This window comes from Salmo salar, chromosome ssa14 (assembly GCF_905237065.1).
Source record: "Salmo salar chromosome ssa14, Ssal_v3.1, whole genome shotgun sequence".
Lineage (NCBI taxonomy): Eukaryota > Metazoa > Chordata > Actinopteri > Salmoniformes > Salmonidae > Salmo > Salmo salar.
In genome coordinates, this window is record NC_059455.1 from 40,769,974 (window position 1) to 40,788,511 (window position 18,538).

At 44.0% G+C, this 18,538-nt stretch overlaps 1 protein-coding gene across 2 annotated transcripts in view; it reads right to left on the reverse strand.

Moving 5' to 3' along the window:
• Positions 1–18,538, reverse strand: part of ece2a (endothelin converting enzyme 2a) — a 245,379-nt gene that overhangs the window by 226,555 nt on the left and 286 nt on the right. Inside the window, exon 2 of one of the 2 annotated variants that reach the window (XM_045693622.1) lies at positions 18,033–18,232. In XM_045693622.1, the coding sequence (XP_045549578.1) occupies positions 18,033–18,192 (160 nt within the window). In that variant the 5' untranslated portion in view covers positions 18,193–18,232. 2 annotated transcript variants of the gene reach the window in all.

Genomic DNA, 18,538 nt, shown 5'->3' on the forward strand with positions numbered 1-18,538 from the left:
TCTCCTGTCAACCTACTGTCTGGCCCCTGTCAACCTACTGTCTGGCCCCTGTCAACCTACTGTCTGGCCCTGTCAACCTACTGTCTTTCTCCTGTCAACCTACTGTCTTGCTCCTGTCGACCTACTGTCTTTCTCCTGTCAACCTACTGTCTTTCTCCTGTCAACCTACTGTCTGGCTCCTGTCAACCTACTGTCTGGCTCCTGTCAACCTACTGTCTGACTCCTGTCAACCTACTGTCTGACTCCTGTCAACCTACTGTCTGGCCCCTGTCAACCTACTGTCTGGCCCCTGTCAACCTACTGTCTGGGCCCTGTCAACCTACTGTCTGGGCCCTGTCAACCTACTGTCTGGCTCCTGTCAACCTACTGTCTGGCTCCTGTCAACCTACTGTCTGGCTCCTGTCAACCTACTGTCTTTCTCCTGTCAACCTACTGTCTTTCTCCTGTCAACCTACTGTCTGGCTCCTGTCGACCTACTGTCTGGCCCCTGTCAACCTACTGTCTGGCTCCAGTCAATCTACTGTCTGGCTCCTGTCAACCTACTGTCTGGCTCCTGTCAACCTACTGTCTTTCTCCTGTCAATCTACTGTCTGGCTCCTGTCAACCTACTGTCTTTCTCCTGTCAATCTACTGTCTGGCTCCTGTCAACCTACTGTCTGGCTCCTGTCAACCTACTGTCTGGCTCCTGTCAATCTACTGTCTGGCTCCTGTCAACCTACTGTCTGGCTCCTGTCAACCTACTGTCTGGCTCCTGTCAACCTACTGTCTGGCCCCTGTCAACCTACTGTCTGGCCCCTGTCAACCTACTGTCTGGCTCCTGTCAACCTACTGTCTGGCTCCTGTCAACCTACTGTCTGGCCCCTGTCAACCTACTGTCTTTCTCCTGTCAACCTACTGTCTTTCTCCTGTCAACCTACTGTCTGGCCCCTGTCAACCTACTGTCTGGCCCCTGTCAACCTACTGTCTGGCCCCTGTCAACCTACTGTCTGGCCCTGTCAACCTACTGTCTTTCTCCTGTCAACCTACTGTCTTTCTCCTGTCAACCTACTGTCTTTCTCCTGTCAACCTACTGTCTGGCTCCTGTCAACCTACTGTCTGACTCCTGTCAACCTACTGTCTGACTCCTGTCAACCTACTGTCTGGCCCCTGTCAACCTACTGTCTGGGCCCTGTCAACCTACTGTCTGGGCCCTGTCAACCTACTGTCTGGCTCCTGTCAACCTACTGTCTTTCTCCTGTCAACCTACTGTCTTTCTCCTGTCAACCTACTGTCTGGCTCCTGTCAACCTACTGTCTGGCTCCTGTCAACCTACTGTCTTTCTCCTGTCAACCTACTGTCTGGCTCCTGTCAACCTACTGTTTTTCTCCTGTCAATCTACTGTCTGGCTCCTGTCAACCTACTGTCTGGCTCCTGTCAACCTACTGTCTGGCTCCTGTCAACCTACTGTCTGGCTCCTGTCAACCTACTGTCTGACTCCTGTCAACCTACTGTCTGACTCCTGTCAACCTACTGTCTGACTCCTGTCAACCTACTGTCTTTCTCCTGTCAACCTACTGTCTGGCTCCTGTCAACCTACTGTCTTTCTCCTGTCAACCTACTGTCTTTCTCCTGTCAACCTACTGTCTGACTCCTGTCAACCTACTGTCTTTCTCCTGTCAACCTACTGTCTGACTCCTGTCAACCTACTGTCTTTCTCCTGTCAACCTACTGTCTGACTCCTGTCAACCTACTGTCTTTCTCCTGTCAACCTACTGTCTGACTCCTGTCAACCTACTGTCTGACTCCTGTCAACCTACTGTCTGGCTCCTGTCAACCTACTGTCTGGCTCCTTTCTGGGTCCTGTCAACCTACTGTCTGGCTCCTGTCAACCTACTGTCTGGCCCTGTCAACCTACTGTCTGGCTCCTGTCAACCTACTGTCTGGCCCTGTCAACCTACTGTCTGGCTCCTGTCTGGCCCCTGTCAACCTACTGTCTGGCTCCTGTCTGGCCCCTGTCAACCTACTGTCTGGCTCCTGTCAACCTACTGTCTGGCTCCTGTCAACCTACTGTCTGGCTCCTGTCAACCTACTGTCTGGCTCCTGTCAACCTACTGTCTGGCTCCTGTCAACCTACTGTCTTTCTCCTGTCAACCTACTGTCTTTCTCCTGTCAACCTACTGTCTTTCTCCTGTCAACCTACTGTCTGGCTCCTGTCAACCTACTGTCTTTCTCCTGTCAACCTACTGTCTGGGCCCTGTCAACCTACTGTCTGGGCCCTGTCAACCTACTGTCTTTCTCCTGTCAACCTACTGTCTGGCTCGTGTCAACCTACTGTCTGACTCCTGTCAACCTACTGTCTGACTCCTGTCAACCTACTGTCTGACTCCTGTCAACCTACTGTCTTTCTCCTGTCGACCTACTGTCTGGCCCCTGTCGACCTACTGTCTGGCCCCTGTCGACCTACTGTCTGGGCCCTGTCAACCTACTGTCTGGGCCCTGTCAACCTACTGTCTGGCTCCTGTCAACCTACTGTCTGGCTCCTCTCAACCTACTGTCTGGCTCCTGTCAACCTACTGTCTTTCTCCTGTCGACCTACTGTCTTTCTCCTGTCGACCTACTGTCTGGCTCCTGTCGACCTACTGTCTGGCCCCTGTCAACCTACTGTCTGGGCCCTGTCAACCTACTGTCTGGCCCTGTCAACCTACTGTCTTTCTCCTGTCAACCTACTGTCTTTCTCCTGTCAACCTACTGTCTTTCTCCTGTCAACCTACTGTCTGGCTCCTGTCAACCTACTGTCTGACTCCTGTCAACCTACTGTCTGACTCCTGTCAACCTACTGTCTGGCCCCTGTCAACCTACTGTCTGGGCCCTGTCAACCTACTGTCTGGGCCCTGTCAACCTACTGTCTGGCTCCTGTCAACCTACTGTCTTTCTCCTGTCAACCTACTGTCTGGCTCCTGTCAACCTACTGTCTGGCTCCTGTCAACCTACTGTCTGGCTCCTGTCAACCTACTGTCTTTCTCCTGTCAACCTACTGTCTGGCTCCTGTCAACCTACTGTTTTTCTCCTGTCAATCTACTGTCTGGCTCCTGTCAACCTACTGTCTGGCTCCTGTCAACCTACTGTCTGGCTCCTGTCAACCTACTGTCTGGCTCCTGTCAACCTACTGTCTGACTCCTGTCAACCTACTGTCTGACTCCTGTCAACCTACTGTCTGACTCCTGTCAACCTACTGTCTTTCTCCTGTCAACCTACTGTCTGGCTCCTGTCAACCTACTGTCTTTCTCCTGTCAACCTACTGTCTTTCTCCTGTCAACCTACTGTCTGACTCCTGTCAACCTACTGTCTTTCTCCTGTCAACCTACTGTCTGACTCCTGTCAACCTACTGTCTTTCTCCTGTCAACCTACTGTCTGACTCCTGTCAACCTACTGTCTTTCTCCTGTCAACCTACTGTCTGACTCCTGTCAACCTACTGTCTGACTCCTGTCAACCTACTGTCTGGCTCCTGTCAACCTACTGTCTGGCTCCTTTCTGGGTCCTGTCAACCTACTGTCTGGCTCCTGTCAACCTACTGTCTGGCCCTGTCAACCTACTGTCTGGCTCCTGTCAACCTACTGTCTGGCCCTGTCAACCTACTGTCTGGCTCCTGTCTGGCCCCTGTCAACCTACTGTCTGGCTCCTGTCTGGCCCCTGTCAACCTACTGTCTGGCTCCTGTCAACCTACTGTCTGGCTCCTGTCAACCTACTGTCTGGCTCCTGTCAACCTACTGTCTGGCTCCTGTCAACCTACTGTCTGGCTCCTGTCAACCTACTGTCTTTCTCCTGTCAACCTACTGTCTTTCTCCTGTCAACCTACTGTCTTTCTCCTGTCAACCTACTGTCTGGCTCCTGTCAACCTACTGTCTTTCTCCTGTCAACCTACTGTCTGGGCCCTGTCAACCTACTGTCTGGGCCCTGTCAACCTACTGTCTTTCTCCTGTCAACCTACTGTCTGGCTCGTGTCAACCTACTGTCTGACTCCTGTCAACCTACTGTCTGACTCCTGTCAACCTACTGTCTGACTCCTGTCAACCTACTGTCTTTCTCCTGTCGACCTACTGTCTGGCCCCTGTCGACCTACTGTCTGGCCCCTGTCGACCTACTGTCTGGGCCCTGTCAACCTACTGTCTGGGCCCTGTCAACCTACTGTCTGGCTCCTGTCAACCTACTGTCTGGCTCCTCTCAACCTACTGTCTGGCTCCTGTCAACCTACTGTCTTTCTCCTGTCGACCTACTGTCTTTCTCCTGTCGACCTACTGTCTGGCTCCTGTCGACCTACTGTCTGGCCCCTGTCAACCTACTGTCTGGGCCCTGTCAACCTACTGTCTGGGCCCTGTCAACCTACTGTCTGGCTCCTGTCAACCTACTGTCTTTCTCCTGTCAACCTACTGTCTTTCTCCTGTCAACCTACTGTCTGGCTCCTGTCAACCTACTGTCTGGCTCCTGTCAACCTACTGTCTTTCTCCTGTCAACCTACTGTCTGGCTCCTGTCAACCTACTGTTTTTCTCCTGTCAATATACTGTCTGGCTCCTGTCAACCTACTGTCTGGCTCCTGTCAACCTACTGTCTGGCTCCTGTCAACCTACTGTCTGGCTCCTGTCAACCTACTGTCTGACTCCTGTCAACCTACTGTCTGACTCCTGTCAACCTACTGTCTGACTCCTGTCAACCTACTGTCTTTCTCCTGTCAACCTACTGTCTGGCTCCTGTCAACCTACTGTCTTTCTCCTGTCAACCTACTGTCTTTCTCCTGTCAACCTACTGTCTGACTCCTGTCAACCTACTGTCTTTCTCCTGTCAACCTACTGTCTGACTCCTGTCAACCTACTGTCTTTCTCCTGTCAACCTACTGTCTGACTCCTGTCAACCTACTGTCTTTCTCCTGTCAACCTACTGTCTGACTCCTGTCAACCTACTGTCTGACTCCTGTCAACCTACTGTCTGGCTCCTGTCAACCTACTGTCTGGCTCCTTTCTGGGTCCTGTCAACCTACTGTCTGGCTCCTGTCAACCTACTGTCTGGCCCTGTCAACCTACTGTCTGGCTCCTGTCAACCTACTGTCTGGCCCTGTCAACCTACTGTCTGGCTCCTGTCTGGCCCCTGTCAACCTACTGTCTGGCTCCTGTCTGGCCCCTGTCAACCTACTGTCTGGCTCCTGTCTGGCTCCTGTCTGGCTCCTGTCAACCTACTGTCTGGCTCCTGTCTGGCTCCTTTGAGACCCCAATGTCTGTTAGAGGCGGAGAGGAGAGCACACAGTGGACTAGGAACACTTTAGGCAAAGAGGAGACGGGTGGGTCGACCAAAAAAAAACATTTTTGAGAGATTTCATGAAACAATTGACAACCATTCTACACTTTCACAGCGGAGCCTTCAAGAGTTGAATAAATATCAAACTAAAGTTTAGCACTTATACATTTAAAAAGAAAATCCCTTTCTGTGGGACACACCAACACGGCAGCATCACTCAGTGATATAACTTATCCATTTGCTTCCTGACAGACGGACAGGCTGACAGACAGACAGACAGACGGACAGATGGACAGACAGACAACAGGGTAGTTAACTTAGCGAGTGAGCCAAACAGGCCTAAATATAAACCAGTCTGGAAACTGCTGCTCTAGAATCTACGGAGTCGTAAACACTTCCACTACTTCTATATATAGGCTAACTGCCATCTAGCAACGATAGGCCTTTGATACCCAACACCGATGGACGTTGTGGAGAACCGAGGGTGTTGGCCAGGGGGACTGGCGTCAGAGCAGTGGCGTAATGCGAGTGGCTGGACGACTGGACAGCGGGTTGGACTGGGACATAAACGGTTATACAACGAACAACAGAAACCCCAGTCAGTCAAGAGCTGCTAATGCTAACAGTGCTACAGTCAATCATTTCAGTTTACATCATCCCTGGGCAGTATACCTCCTGGTAGTCTAGGATCATTAATGGGGTCATTACTGTTACTAGTAGAGGGTGAGAGAGAAGGAAAGAGAGAGGGATGGAACTATTAGTCTGTTAATTAGTTCATAGTTAATTAAGTTTGACACATATGCAGTGTACGGTATGTAACACACAGTGGACGGCCGTGGAAGATGTTCCAGACAGAACTGGCAATAGACTGAAACGTTTTGTTGTTTTCAGAGCGTCTGAGATTCTTGCTGTAATGAAATTACTAATTCATGCGTAGATATACACATTCTCTCTCACGCTCTCTTCCTCGGTCTCTCTCACACACACAAAGCATTGTACATCTTTCAGGACCCCCCAGGGCAGTGTTTCCAGCATCTGAGATGTCCTGGTCTTATCATGGGCTAGTCTGCCATGTGCAGTGGGACGGAACATTCTGAGAACATTGTGTAGTCACTTACATGCTGCCCTCTGTCTCTGGAAAAGGGGATCAGGGTCATTACATCACTACTAAGCGCCGCGGGAACAGAATGAGATGTGGTCATAGCCAGAGCTCTCTATATTTCTAAATAGGAGATTTACATTTTACACTTTAGTCATGTAGCAACATGCAACAATTTTACTGAGTTACAGTTCATGTATGGAAATCAGTAAATGTAAAGAAATTCAACCCCCCTCACACCCCAGGTGAAGAAGCCGGATGTGGAGGTCCTGGGCTAGCGTGGTTACATGTGGTCTGCGGTTTTGAGGCCAGTTGGACATACTGCCAAATTCTCCAAAACAACGTTGGAGGGGCTTATGGTAGAGAAATGAACATTCAATTCCCCAGCAACAGCTCTGGTGGACATTCCTGCAGTCAGCATGCCAATTGCACGCTCCCTCAAAACTTGAGACATTTGTGGCATTGTGTTGTGTGACAAAACTGCACATTTTAGAGTGGCCTTTTATTGTCCCCAGCACACGGTGCACCTGTGTACTGATGATGCTGTTTAATCAGCTTCTCGATATGCCACACATGTCAAAGGAGAAATGCTCACTGACTGGGATGTAAACAAATTTGTTTGCCAAATTTGAGAGAAATAAGTTCTTTGTGCTTATGGAACATTTATTTTATTTCAACATGAAAAGCCGGACCAACACTTTACATGTTGCGTTTATATTTTTGTTCAGTATATATCTACATTTGACTCCAAGAATCTATTTAATTGTATTTTTGCTAGCACTGGTCATGTGTACCTGAGCCAAAACTCCACCAAATCGCAATAAAATCACAGTATTGAATCACATTACATATAGAATCATGAGAATCACATTACATATAGAATCATGAGAATCACATTACATATAGAATTATGAGAATCACAATACATCTAGAATCATGAGAATCACATTACATATAGAATTATGAGAATCACAATACATATAGAATCATGAGAATCACATTACATATAGAATCATGAGAATCACAATACGTATAGAATCACATTACATATAGAATTATGAGAATCACAATACATATAGAATCATGACAATCACATTACATATAGAATCACAATACATATAGAATCATGAGAATCACATTACATATAGAATCATGAGAATCACATTACATATAGAATCATGAGAATCACATTACATATAGAATCATGAGAATCACATTACATATAGAATCATGAGAATCACATTACATATAGAATCATGAGAATCTGAATACATATAGAATCATGAGAATCTGAATACATATAGAATCATGAGAATCTGAATACATATAGAATCATGAGAATCTGAATACATATAGAATCATGAGAATCACAATACATATAGAATCATGAGAATCACAATACATATAGAATCATGAGAATCACAATACATATAGAATCACAATACATATAGAATCATGAGAATCACATTACATATAGAATCAAGAGAATCACATTACATATAGAATCAAGAGAATCACATTACATATAGAATCATGAGAATCTGAATACATATAGAATCATGAGAATCACATTACATATAGAATCATGAGAATCTGAATACATATAGAATCATGAGAATCACATTACATATAGAATCATGAGAATCACATTACATATAGAATCACATTACATATAGAATCATGAGAATCACATTACATATAGAATCACAATACATATAGAATCATGAGAATCGCAATACGCATAGAATCACATTACAAACAGTATCATATCGGCACCTAAGTATTGTGATAATATCGTATCGTGAGGCCCCTGGTAATTCCCAGCCCTAGTTATTGCATCATCAAACAGGCAGGTAATAAAAGCATGAGTAAGTCTGTGCGTCAGTGTTGACCAGTGGTAATGCGTGTGACACACCGAGGGGAAGTGAGACTGCGAAGGGTCAGTGACTGTTCTGTTCCTTTTACCAACATGACACACACACACACACACACACAAGGCATATCCTATCAAGTACAGCTCAGAAGTAAACATATTGGATGCACAAACAGGCCCATGTAAATATAAAGCTATACAAATACTAACATTGTAAATAGGTCAGTATGTAGAAAACGGTTGACATGTAGAGAGTGAGAGAGAGCAAGAGAGGAGGAATGGGTGGATGAAGAGGTGGAGGAGGGGTGGGTGAATGAAGAGGTGGAGGAGGAATGGGTGGATGAAGAGGTGGAGGAGGGGTGGGTGAATGAAGAGGTGGAGGAGGGGTGGGTGAATGAAGAGGTGGAGGAGGGGTGGGTGAATGAAGAGGTGGAGGAGGGGTGGGTGAATGAAGAGGTGGAGGAGGGGTGGGTGAGTGAAGAGGTAGAGGAGGGATGGGTGAATGAAGAGGTGGAGGAGGAGTGGGTGAATGAAGAGGTGGAGGAGGGGTGGGTGAATGAAGAGGTGGAGGAGGGATGGGTGAATGAAGAGGTGGAGGAGGAATGGGTAAATTAAGAGGTGGAGGAGGGGTGGGTGAATGAAGAGGTGGAGGGGGAATGGGTGAATGAAGAGGTGGAGGAGGAATGGGTGAATGAAGAGGTGGAGGAGGGGTGGGTGAATGAAGAGGTGGAGGAGGGGTGGGTGAATGAAGAGGTGGAGGAGGAGTGGGTGAATGAAGAGGTGGAGGAGGAGTGGGTGAATGAAGAGGTGGAGGAGGGGTGGGTGAATGAAGAGGTGGAGGAGGGGTGGGTGAATGAAGAGGTGGAGGAGGGGGTGGGTGAATGAAGAGGTGGAGGAGGGATGGGTGAATGAAGAGGTGGAGGAGGGGTGGGTGAATGAAGAGGTGGAGGAGGGGTGGGTGAATGAAGAGGTGGAGGAGGGGTGGGTGAATGAATAGGTGGAGGAGGAGTGGGTGAATGAAGAGGTGGAGGAGGACTGGGTGAATGAAGAGGTGGAGGAGGGGTGGGTGAATGAAGAGGTGGAGGAGGGGTGGGTGAATGAAGTGTTGGAGGAGGAAGAGGATGAGTGAAGAGGTGGAGGAGGAAGAGGAGGAGGATGGGGCGAAGCTTTAGTTGACTGGTTGATTGTTTGGTCGACCAAGATTTCTTTAGTCGAGCAGTAGCAAAAATAACTATGTCATGGTGTACAAGACCCCTATTGGCTCCTGTCTGAGAGGACTGATCCACTGTGGAGGCCTGTCTGAGTGGACTGATCCATTGTGGAGGCCTGTCTGAGAGGACTGATCCGCTGTGGAGGCCTGTCTGAGAGGACTGATCCGCTGTGGAGGCCTGTCTGAGAGGACTGATCCGCTGTGGAGGCCTGTCTGAGAGGACTGATCCACTGCATATGGTTATAATACTACGTAAGAACAGAGTTCCTCTGTCCAGTGTCTGTGTTCTTTTGCCCATCTTAATCTTTTATTTTATTGGCCAGTCTGAGATATGGCTTTTTCTTTGCAACTCTGCCTAGAAGGCCAGCATCCTGGAGTCGCCTTTTCACTGTTAACGTTGAGACTGGTGTTTTGCGGGTACTATTTAATGAAGCTGCCAGTTGAGGACTTGTGAGGTGTTTGTTTCTCAAACTAGACACTCTAATGTACTTGTCCTCTTGCTCAGTTGTGCACCGGGGCCTCCCACTCCTCTTTCTATTTTGGTTAGAGCCAGGTTGAGCTGTTCTGTGAAGGGAGTAGCACAGAGCGTTGTACGAGATCTTCAGTTTCTTGGCAATTTCTCGCATGGAAAAGCCTTCATTTCTCAGAACAAGAATAGACTGATGAGTTTTAGAAGAAAGTTCTTTGTTTCTGGCCATTTTGAGCCTGTAATCGAACCCACAAATGCTGATGCTACAGATACTCAACTAGTCTAAAGAAAGCCAGTTTTATTGCTTCTTAAATCAGAACAATAGTTTTCAGCTGTGCTAACATAATTGCAAAAGGGTTTTCTAATGATCAATTAGCCTTTTAAAATAATAAACTTGGATTGCTAACAACGTGCCATTGGAACACAGGAGTGATGATTGCTTATAATGGGCCTCTGTACACCTATGAAGATATCCCATTAAAGATCTGTGGTTTCCAGCTGCAATAGTCATTTACAACATTAACAATGTCTACACTGTATTTCTGATCAATTTGATGTTATTTTAATGGACAAAACATGTGCTTTTCTTAAAAAAAATCAAGGACATTTCTAAGTGACCCCAAACTACAGAAATAATACAGATGCTGCTTCTTAATATGAATAATAGTATTAATAATAATGAATAATAATAATATTAATAATAATAATGAATAATATGAATAATAATGAATAATAATACTATTCATATTAATAATAATAATACTAGTAATAATAATGAATAATAATACTATTAATATTAATAATATTAGTAATACAAAAAATACTATGAATAATAATAATCATATGAATAATAATTAATAATAATAATATTAATAGGAATAATAATACTATTAATGAATAATAATAATACTATTAATAATAATGAATAATAATAATACTAGTAATAATAATGAATAATAATAACACTATTAATAATATTAGTAATACAAAAATACTATGAATAATAATAAATAATATTAATATGAATACGAATTAATAAGAATAATATTAATAGGAATACTAATAATATTAATACGAATAATATTAATAATAATACTATTAATAATGAATAATACTATTAATAATACAATTAATAATAATACTACTAGTAATAATAATTTATAATACAATTAATAATAATACAATTAATAATAATGAATACTACTATTCATAATAATTAATAATACTATTCATAATAATAATAATACTATCCATAATAATAATACTATTAATATTAATAATACTATTAATAATACTATTAATAATAATAATAACCCTCCGTTTTCTTGATCTCCTTATTGGTATTGTTACTATTATTGTTATGATCATTATAATAATTGTAGAGGCTTCCTTTCCCATTGACCATAGCCACTGCCCAAGCCTGAAGCGAGGTTGTTTCGGATGCATACAGTCCACATTCAAAGTTTTCAAACGGCCAAAACATTCAATGAGATCCAGGGATATGGTGCAACAAAAAGGTTTATTCTTCTTATATCTAACAAAAAATGATTCTCCAATCAACTTAAAGCATAGATTACTTGATGTGAAAAATACATAATACGCTGGTACGTTGGTTGACTTGAAGAAACAAGACGAACTGGCACAGACAGACAGACAACACAGGTATAAATACCCAGGGGATAAGTGGGGAAGATGGGCCACGCCTGGAGGGGGTGGAGACAAGGACAGGTGAAACAGATCTAATAATTAACACTAATAACAAAGGAATATATCTCAATCAGGTAAATATAAATCATAAAGGGACGTACCTAATATCTCATCATATACATTCATATTTCATGTATTTACACACACACATGTACACGGAGCTCTGTATGTTTTTATACAAATATGTCCAAATCGGCTCTCATTACTCTCCTTACTGGCCTGATATAGGCTACACTATCTAGCTACTCCCCTTACTGGCCTGATATAGGCTACACTATCTAGCTACTCCCCTTACTGGCCTGATATAGGCTACACTATCTAGCTACTCCCCTTACTGGCCTGATACAGGCTACACTATCTAGCTACTCCCCTTACTGGCCTGATACAGGCTACACTATCTAGCTACTCCCCTTACTGGCCTGATACAGGCTACACTATCTAGCTACTCCCCTTACTGGCCTGATACAGGCTACACTATCTAGCTACTCCCCTTACTGGCCTGATACAGGCTACACTATCTAGCTACTCCCCTTACTGGCCTGATATAGGCTACACTATCTAGCTACTCCCCTTACTGGCCTGATACAGGCTACACTATCTAGCTACTCCCCTTACTGGCCTGATACAGGCTACACTATCTAGCTACTCCCCTTACTGGCCTGATACAGGCTACACTATCTAGCTACTCCCCTTACTGGCCTGATACAGGCTACACTATCTAGCTACTCCCCTTACTGGCCTGATACAGGCTACACTATCTAGCTACTCCCCTTACTGGCCTGATATAGGCTACACTATCTAGCTACTCCCCTTACTGGCCTGATACAGGCTACACTATCTAGCTACTCCCCTTACTGGCCTGATACAGGCTACACTATCTAGCTACTCCCCTTACTGGCCTGATATAGGCTACACTATCTAGCTACTCCCCTTACTGGCCTGATATAGGCTACACTATCTAGCTACTCCCCTTACTGGCCTGATATAGGCTACACTATCTAGCTACTCCCCTTACTGGCCTGATATAGGCTACACTATCTAGCTACTCCCCTTACTGGCCTGATATAGGCTACACTATCTAGCTACCCACCTTACTGGCCTGATATAGGCTACACTATCTAGCTACTCCCCTTACTGGCCTGATATAGGCTACACTATCTAGCTACTCCCCTTACTGGCCTGATATAGGCTACACTATCTAGCTACTCCCCTTACTGGCCTGATATAGGCTACACTATCTAGCTACTCCCCTTACTGGCCTGATATAGGCTACACTATCTAGCTACCCACCTTACTGGCCTGATATAGGCTACACTATCTAGCTACTCCCCTTACTGGCCTGATATAGGCTACACTATCTAGCTACTCCCCTTACTGGCCTGATATAGGCTACACTATCTAGCTACTCCCCTTACTGGCCTGATATAGGCTACACTATCTAGCTACTCCCCTTACTGGCCTGATATAGGCTACACTAGCAAGTGAGAGCAAAGGACACTGCCCCATGTTGTTGGCTTGCAGCACAAACTGTACCCATTGAGCAGTGTAAACCAGTGGTCACCAACCAGTCCATGTTCAAGGCATTCCATCACCAAACATTTCTGTAGAAACGGCTTGACTCCACTTTATTATTATTATTCGTGTTGCGCTGTTGGCGGCAGGTGCACTTCATTCAGAAGCCCTGTGCACCGGGTATGAAAAGTGTTGGATTTTAAAAGACCGACTCCACCTACCCGAGTCCCCAGTGGTCTTGAAAGCAGCATGACCATCAGATGGAGGTACCATCAGTCCAGTAAAATAAAAAAGCTCATTATTAGCAAATCATCTCAATTTATGCTCAGCTGTGCCTCGCAAGTGCTACACCAACTGATCTATTTTGTTATCAAAGCTTGAGTGTTGAAATATAATATGGTCTGAGAAAAATAATATTGGCAGGTCAGGCATATTGCCAATATGCTGTGATAATGTATTAGGTCAGGCATATAGCCAATATGCTGTGATAATGTATTAGGTCAGGCATATGGCCAATATGCTGTGATAATGTATTAGGTCAGGCATATAGCCAATATGCTGTGATAATGTATTAGGTCAGGCATATAGCCAATATGCTGTGATAATGTATTAGGTCAGGCATATAGCCAATATGCTGTGATAATGTATTAGGTCAGGCATATAGCCAATATGCTGTGATAATGTATTAGGTCAGGCATATGGCCAATATGCTGTGATAATGTATTAGGTCAGGCATATAGCCAATATGCTGTGATAATGTATTAGGTCAGGCATATAGCCAATATGCTGTGATAATGTATTAGGTCAGGCATATAGCCAATATGCTGTGATAATGTATTAGGTCAGGCATATAGCCAATATGCTGTAATAATGTATTAGGTAAGGCATATAGCCAATATGCTGTGATAATGTATTAGGTCAAGCATATAGCCAATATGCTGTGATAATGTATTAGGTCAGGCATATGGCCAATATGCTGTGATAATGTATTAGGTCAGGCATATGGCCAATATGCTGTGATAATGTATTAGGTCAGGCATATGGCCAATATGCTGTGATAATGTATTAGGTCAGGCATATGGCCAATATGCTGTGATAATGTATTAGGTCAGGCATCTAGCCAATATGCTGTGATAATGTATTAGACCAAGCATCTAGCCAATATGCTGTGATAATGTATTAGACCAAGCATCTAGCCAATATGCTGTGATAATGTATTAGGTCAGGCATATCGCCAATATGCTGTGATAATGTATTAGGTCAGGCATATAGCCAATATGCTGTGATAATGTATTAGGTCAGGCATATAGCCAATATGCTGTGATAATGTATTAGGTCAGGCATATAGCCAATATGCTGTGATAATGTATTAGGCCGACTGCAAAAATTCATTTTTATTAGGTTAATGTTACATGTTTTAAATCGTGTTTTTTTATTCTGAGTGGTAGATCTCGGCTTGCTTTTTGACTGGGAAAGTGATCTTTACTCTTTACTCAGGTTGGTGCCCACTGGTGTAGACTATCACAGGGACATCCAGGTGGTTACTACCAAATATTACAAGCTATTTTTCGTGTAGACTGCTATTCTACTCTAAATAAAATAAAGTGGGATGGAATAAATTAGAGATGGTGACCAATACTACAAGTTATTTCTCCCTCGCCCATTGATAGAAACATCCATTTATTTGACAAGTTTTAACTAGCCCCATGCTGCTGCTGCCAACTAGCCAACATATACTAGCTGGGAAGGGCTTTTCAGGATGACTGACTGAACTGAATCCATTCTCTCCACACTCCACTCTCAGCTGTGCAACATACGTCATCCATTTGGGCTCCAGGCGTGTCCAGGGAGCAAGGAAGAAAGGGCTAGGGATGGGTATTAGGATGATTTTACTATTCTAATAATATTGTGATATTTTTTCAGATATCTGGATAGAATAAAATAAAAGTTAAAAAAGAGACTCTTAAACAATCAAATTGACACCAATGCTCACGGCACAGGAGAACAGAGGAAAGACTGCTTTTCCCTGATAGTTTTGATTAAAGAGATTCTGACACTGATTATGATACAAAAAGGTTTTCTGGTGATTGCTTTGCATTGATCCGTTTCATCATCTTGTGGAAACTCTGTTAGGCTCACGCCTGTAATTGCTATTTAAAGTGGGGGAAATAGCATACAGATGTCAGGGCAGACTGGAGCGATAAATGTGCAGCAGTAGCTCCACAAACCGTTATAAAAGCTGTTATATTTTTATTTCAAATGTCATGGTCTGTCCTTGTAGACAACAATGTCACAAAAAAAAATTATATTTAATTTAGAAAAAGCTTTTTCATCATTAAAATAGCCCTACAATTTCATATCAAAAAAAAAAAAAAGAAAACTCACTTAATCGAATAGTAGCGGTCCGCATCGATTAACCGTGCACTTCCCTAGAAGGGCAGATGAGGCCGTTTGACACAGAGAGAGGCAACAGTAAGACAGAGCGATTGCCTCAGAGAAAGAAAGACAGAGGAGGGATCAAACTGTGATCAGCATGCAGAATGTACTCTCCCTCCATCTCTCTTTCACTCACCCTCCCTCCCTCTCTTTCCTCTCCCTCCGTCTTTCCTCCACCCTTCTCTTTTAATTACTCTCTATATCTTGCTCTCCCATCTCTTTCTACCTTCCTCAATCCCTATATCTTGCTTTCCCTCCCTCCCTCCTTCCTTCCCTCTCTTCCTTCCTTCCCTCCCATTTACCTCCCCTTCATCCCTTCCTCACCCCACTTCTCTGCTCCCTCCACCCTGACACACAATCAGCCCCCCCTTTCCTCCACTTCTTTCCATGCTTTAGTTATACCACTGTGTTACACACCACAGTGAGTGAGATTCTCTGTGACAGTTTATATGAGCCAATGGCCTCACCTAAACACCAACCAGAAACACCACTGTTGAGAGGACGGGTGAAGCAGGGGTTTGTGTGTGTGGATATATAACCTATATATAGCTGAGCTGTAGATGTGTGTGTATGTGAGCGTCTATATGTGAAGAGACAGTACAAGTGCCAGTGACAGAAACATGTGATACGGTGCTTGCGTGTGTGTGCGTGTGAGAAAACTCTTCAGTGTGGAATGCATCCAGCCCTAGGCGATGGAAATGCTTTTTCTTAGGCTCAAATCAACATGCAGAAAGAGGTCTGTCTTGCAGCAGCACCATACTATGACGCAGGTTGGTGGAGGTGGCAGAGGTTTCAACATACATCGGTGAGACAATACATTTACATTTACATTTTAGTCATTTAGCAGACGCTCTTATCCAGAGCGACTTACAGTAGTGAATGCATACATTTCATACATTTTTTTTTTCTGTGCTGGCCCCCCGTGGGAATCGAACCCACAACCCTGGTCTTGCAAACACCATGCTCTACCAACTGAGCTACAGGGAATACGAGATACATTCACCCCTTCTACCAAAGGTGTTACGTTTTGACGCAGGTTGGCACCCTGTTTCATTTGGGGATTTTAGTATAGTATGTTTGTGTGCACAAAAGCAAATGTTGGTCCACAAAAAATATACAAAGAGAAATAATTAAGTTGATATTAGCTGACCAACATGCATCAATATTTATGCATATTTCATTCTTTTTATTTTTTTGTAAACTGGCAACCATTTCACTCGCTATACTTTTCCATCTGCAATATAGTCTTCACCTGCTGCAAAATAAACTGTGTTGCATTCATACCACTGAATAAACAGAAAGGCTATTTCATATGAAATCACATGAGCCTGTTTGATCCCAGGGTCAAGTGAAAGACGAGAAAAACGACAGGAGACAATGACAGGAGATTTCCGTGGAGGAGTGCGAGCCTAGTGCCTAGCTCCTGACAACACTGGTCTTACCCCCATCATAGTCCAGGAAGCCCCTGTCATTCGCTGACACAATTTATCAGCATTGAACCCTCCACACACACACACACACACACACACACACACACACACACACACACACACACACACACACACACACACACACACACACACACAACACCCAACCAACCAAGAGTGCTGCTCTGCTGTGCATACATAAACAAGGACCCTACAGTGACTGACAACAGACCACTAGCAACAGCGCCCCCCTAGGCCTCCGCATGGTTACTGCAACTACACTTCAAACCAGGGAAAAAATGAAATCAGCAAGGTTGGCTTTGGTTCCTCAGCACTGGGATAATAATATTTTTTCAGGGCTCTATCAAACCGTTTTTTGAGGGATATTGCATCAAAATAATGCAACCATGTTTAACACCTTTGTCAACATCAACTAACTTACATTCTATAATATTCCACAAGGAACCGCTTTAACTACTGGGACGGACACAATATCTGCAATGTAGTAGCAAAACAACTGCTTGGGTAGGGTTTGAAGGATAGCTAACAACAGTAATATATACTCTAGCCATGCTGTTTAAGACTTACAATCAAATCAGCATAGGTTACAATGGCTATCATTTTGCAATGTGAAAGTATCCAGATGTGTGCTGAACAGCACATGTTTGTAGCTCAAATTAATGTATATTAAGCATGTAAAACAAGCAATGAATAGGTACAAAACCCGGTCATGCATATCTACAAATGACTTTCAACCACTTCTGTAGAATGATGTAATCAGGTGCTGAAGAAGGGATGGGATTATAATATTATGACGATATTGAACATGGACATGTTCAAACGTTGTCTTGCAGCGCCATCTTGTGGTCTATCGCATTATAGAGCCCTGTTCCCCTCTTTCCAACGAAATGACTAAACGATGAGACAAACATTCCATTGATGCAGTAAGGTCTTCACAAATGTCATTTTCACAAGGTCCAATATTTCTTCAGAAATAAAGACAAGTAGGCAAGTAAGGTCAAAAAACATACCAAGCACAAGGATGGCGTCGTCCTTCATGACGTGTCGCTGCAGTAGATGCTGGAACTTGGAGAAGTCTCCGAACCATTCAAAAGACTTCTCTGTCTTGTACCTCTCATCCCAGTAGTCCACGTCTTTATACCTGGAGTTACGGTCGGGTAGATACTCCATCCCCACGCTGTCCCTCACTGTACAAGGAATGGAATGATAGCTATACACAATGTATAGAAATTAAAACATAATTCATGTTTTTCTGTATAAAATGGAACATCAATTATTTTGTCAGTCACCCTTATGTTGTGAATGGCATTGCTGAGTTGATTATAGACCAATGTAATGAACTAGACTGTTGACAGTGTTATGATGACTGCCACAGGTTATGGCTGTGCTAGTCTAAACCAAGGACAATACCACAACGTGTTTACATACTGTACTGTCTATTATAGTCACTATGTAGCTATCTATCTATCTATCTATCTATCTATCAAGCTACATTTTACACTGAATGCCCATGTGG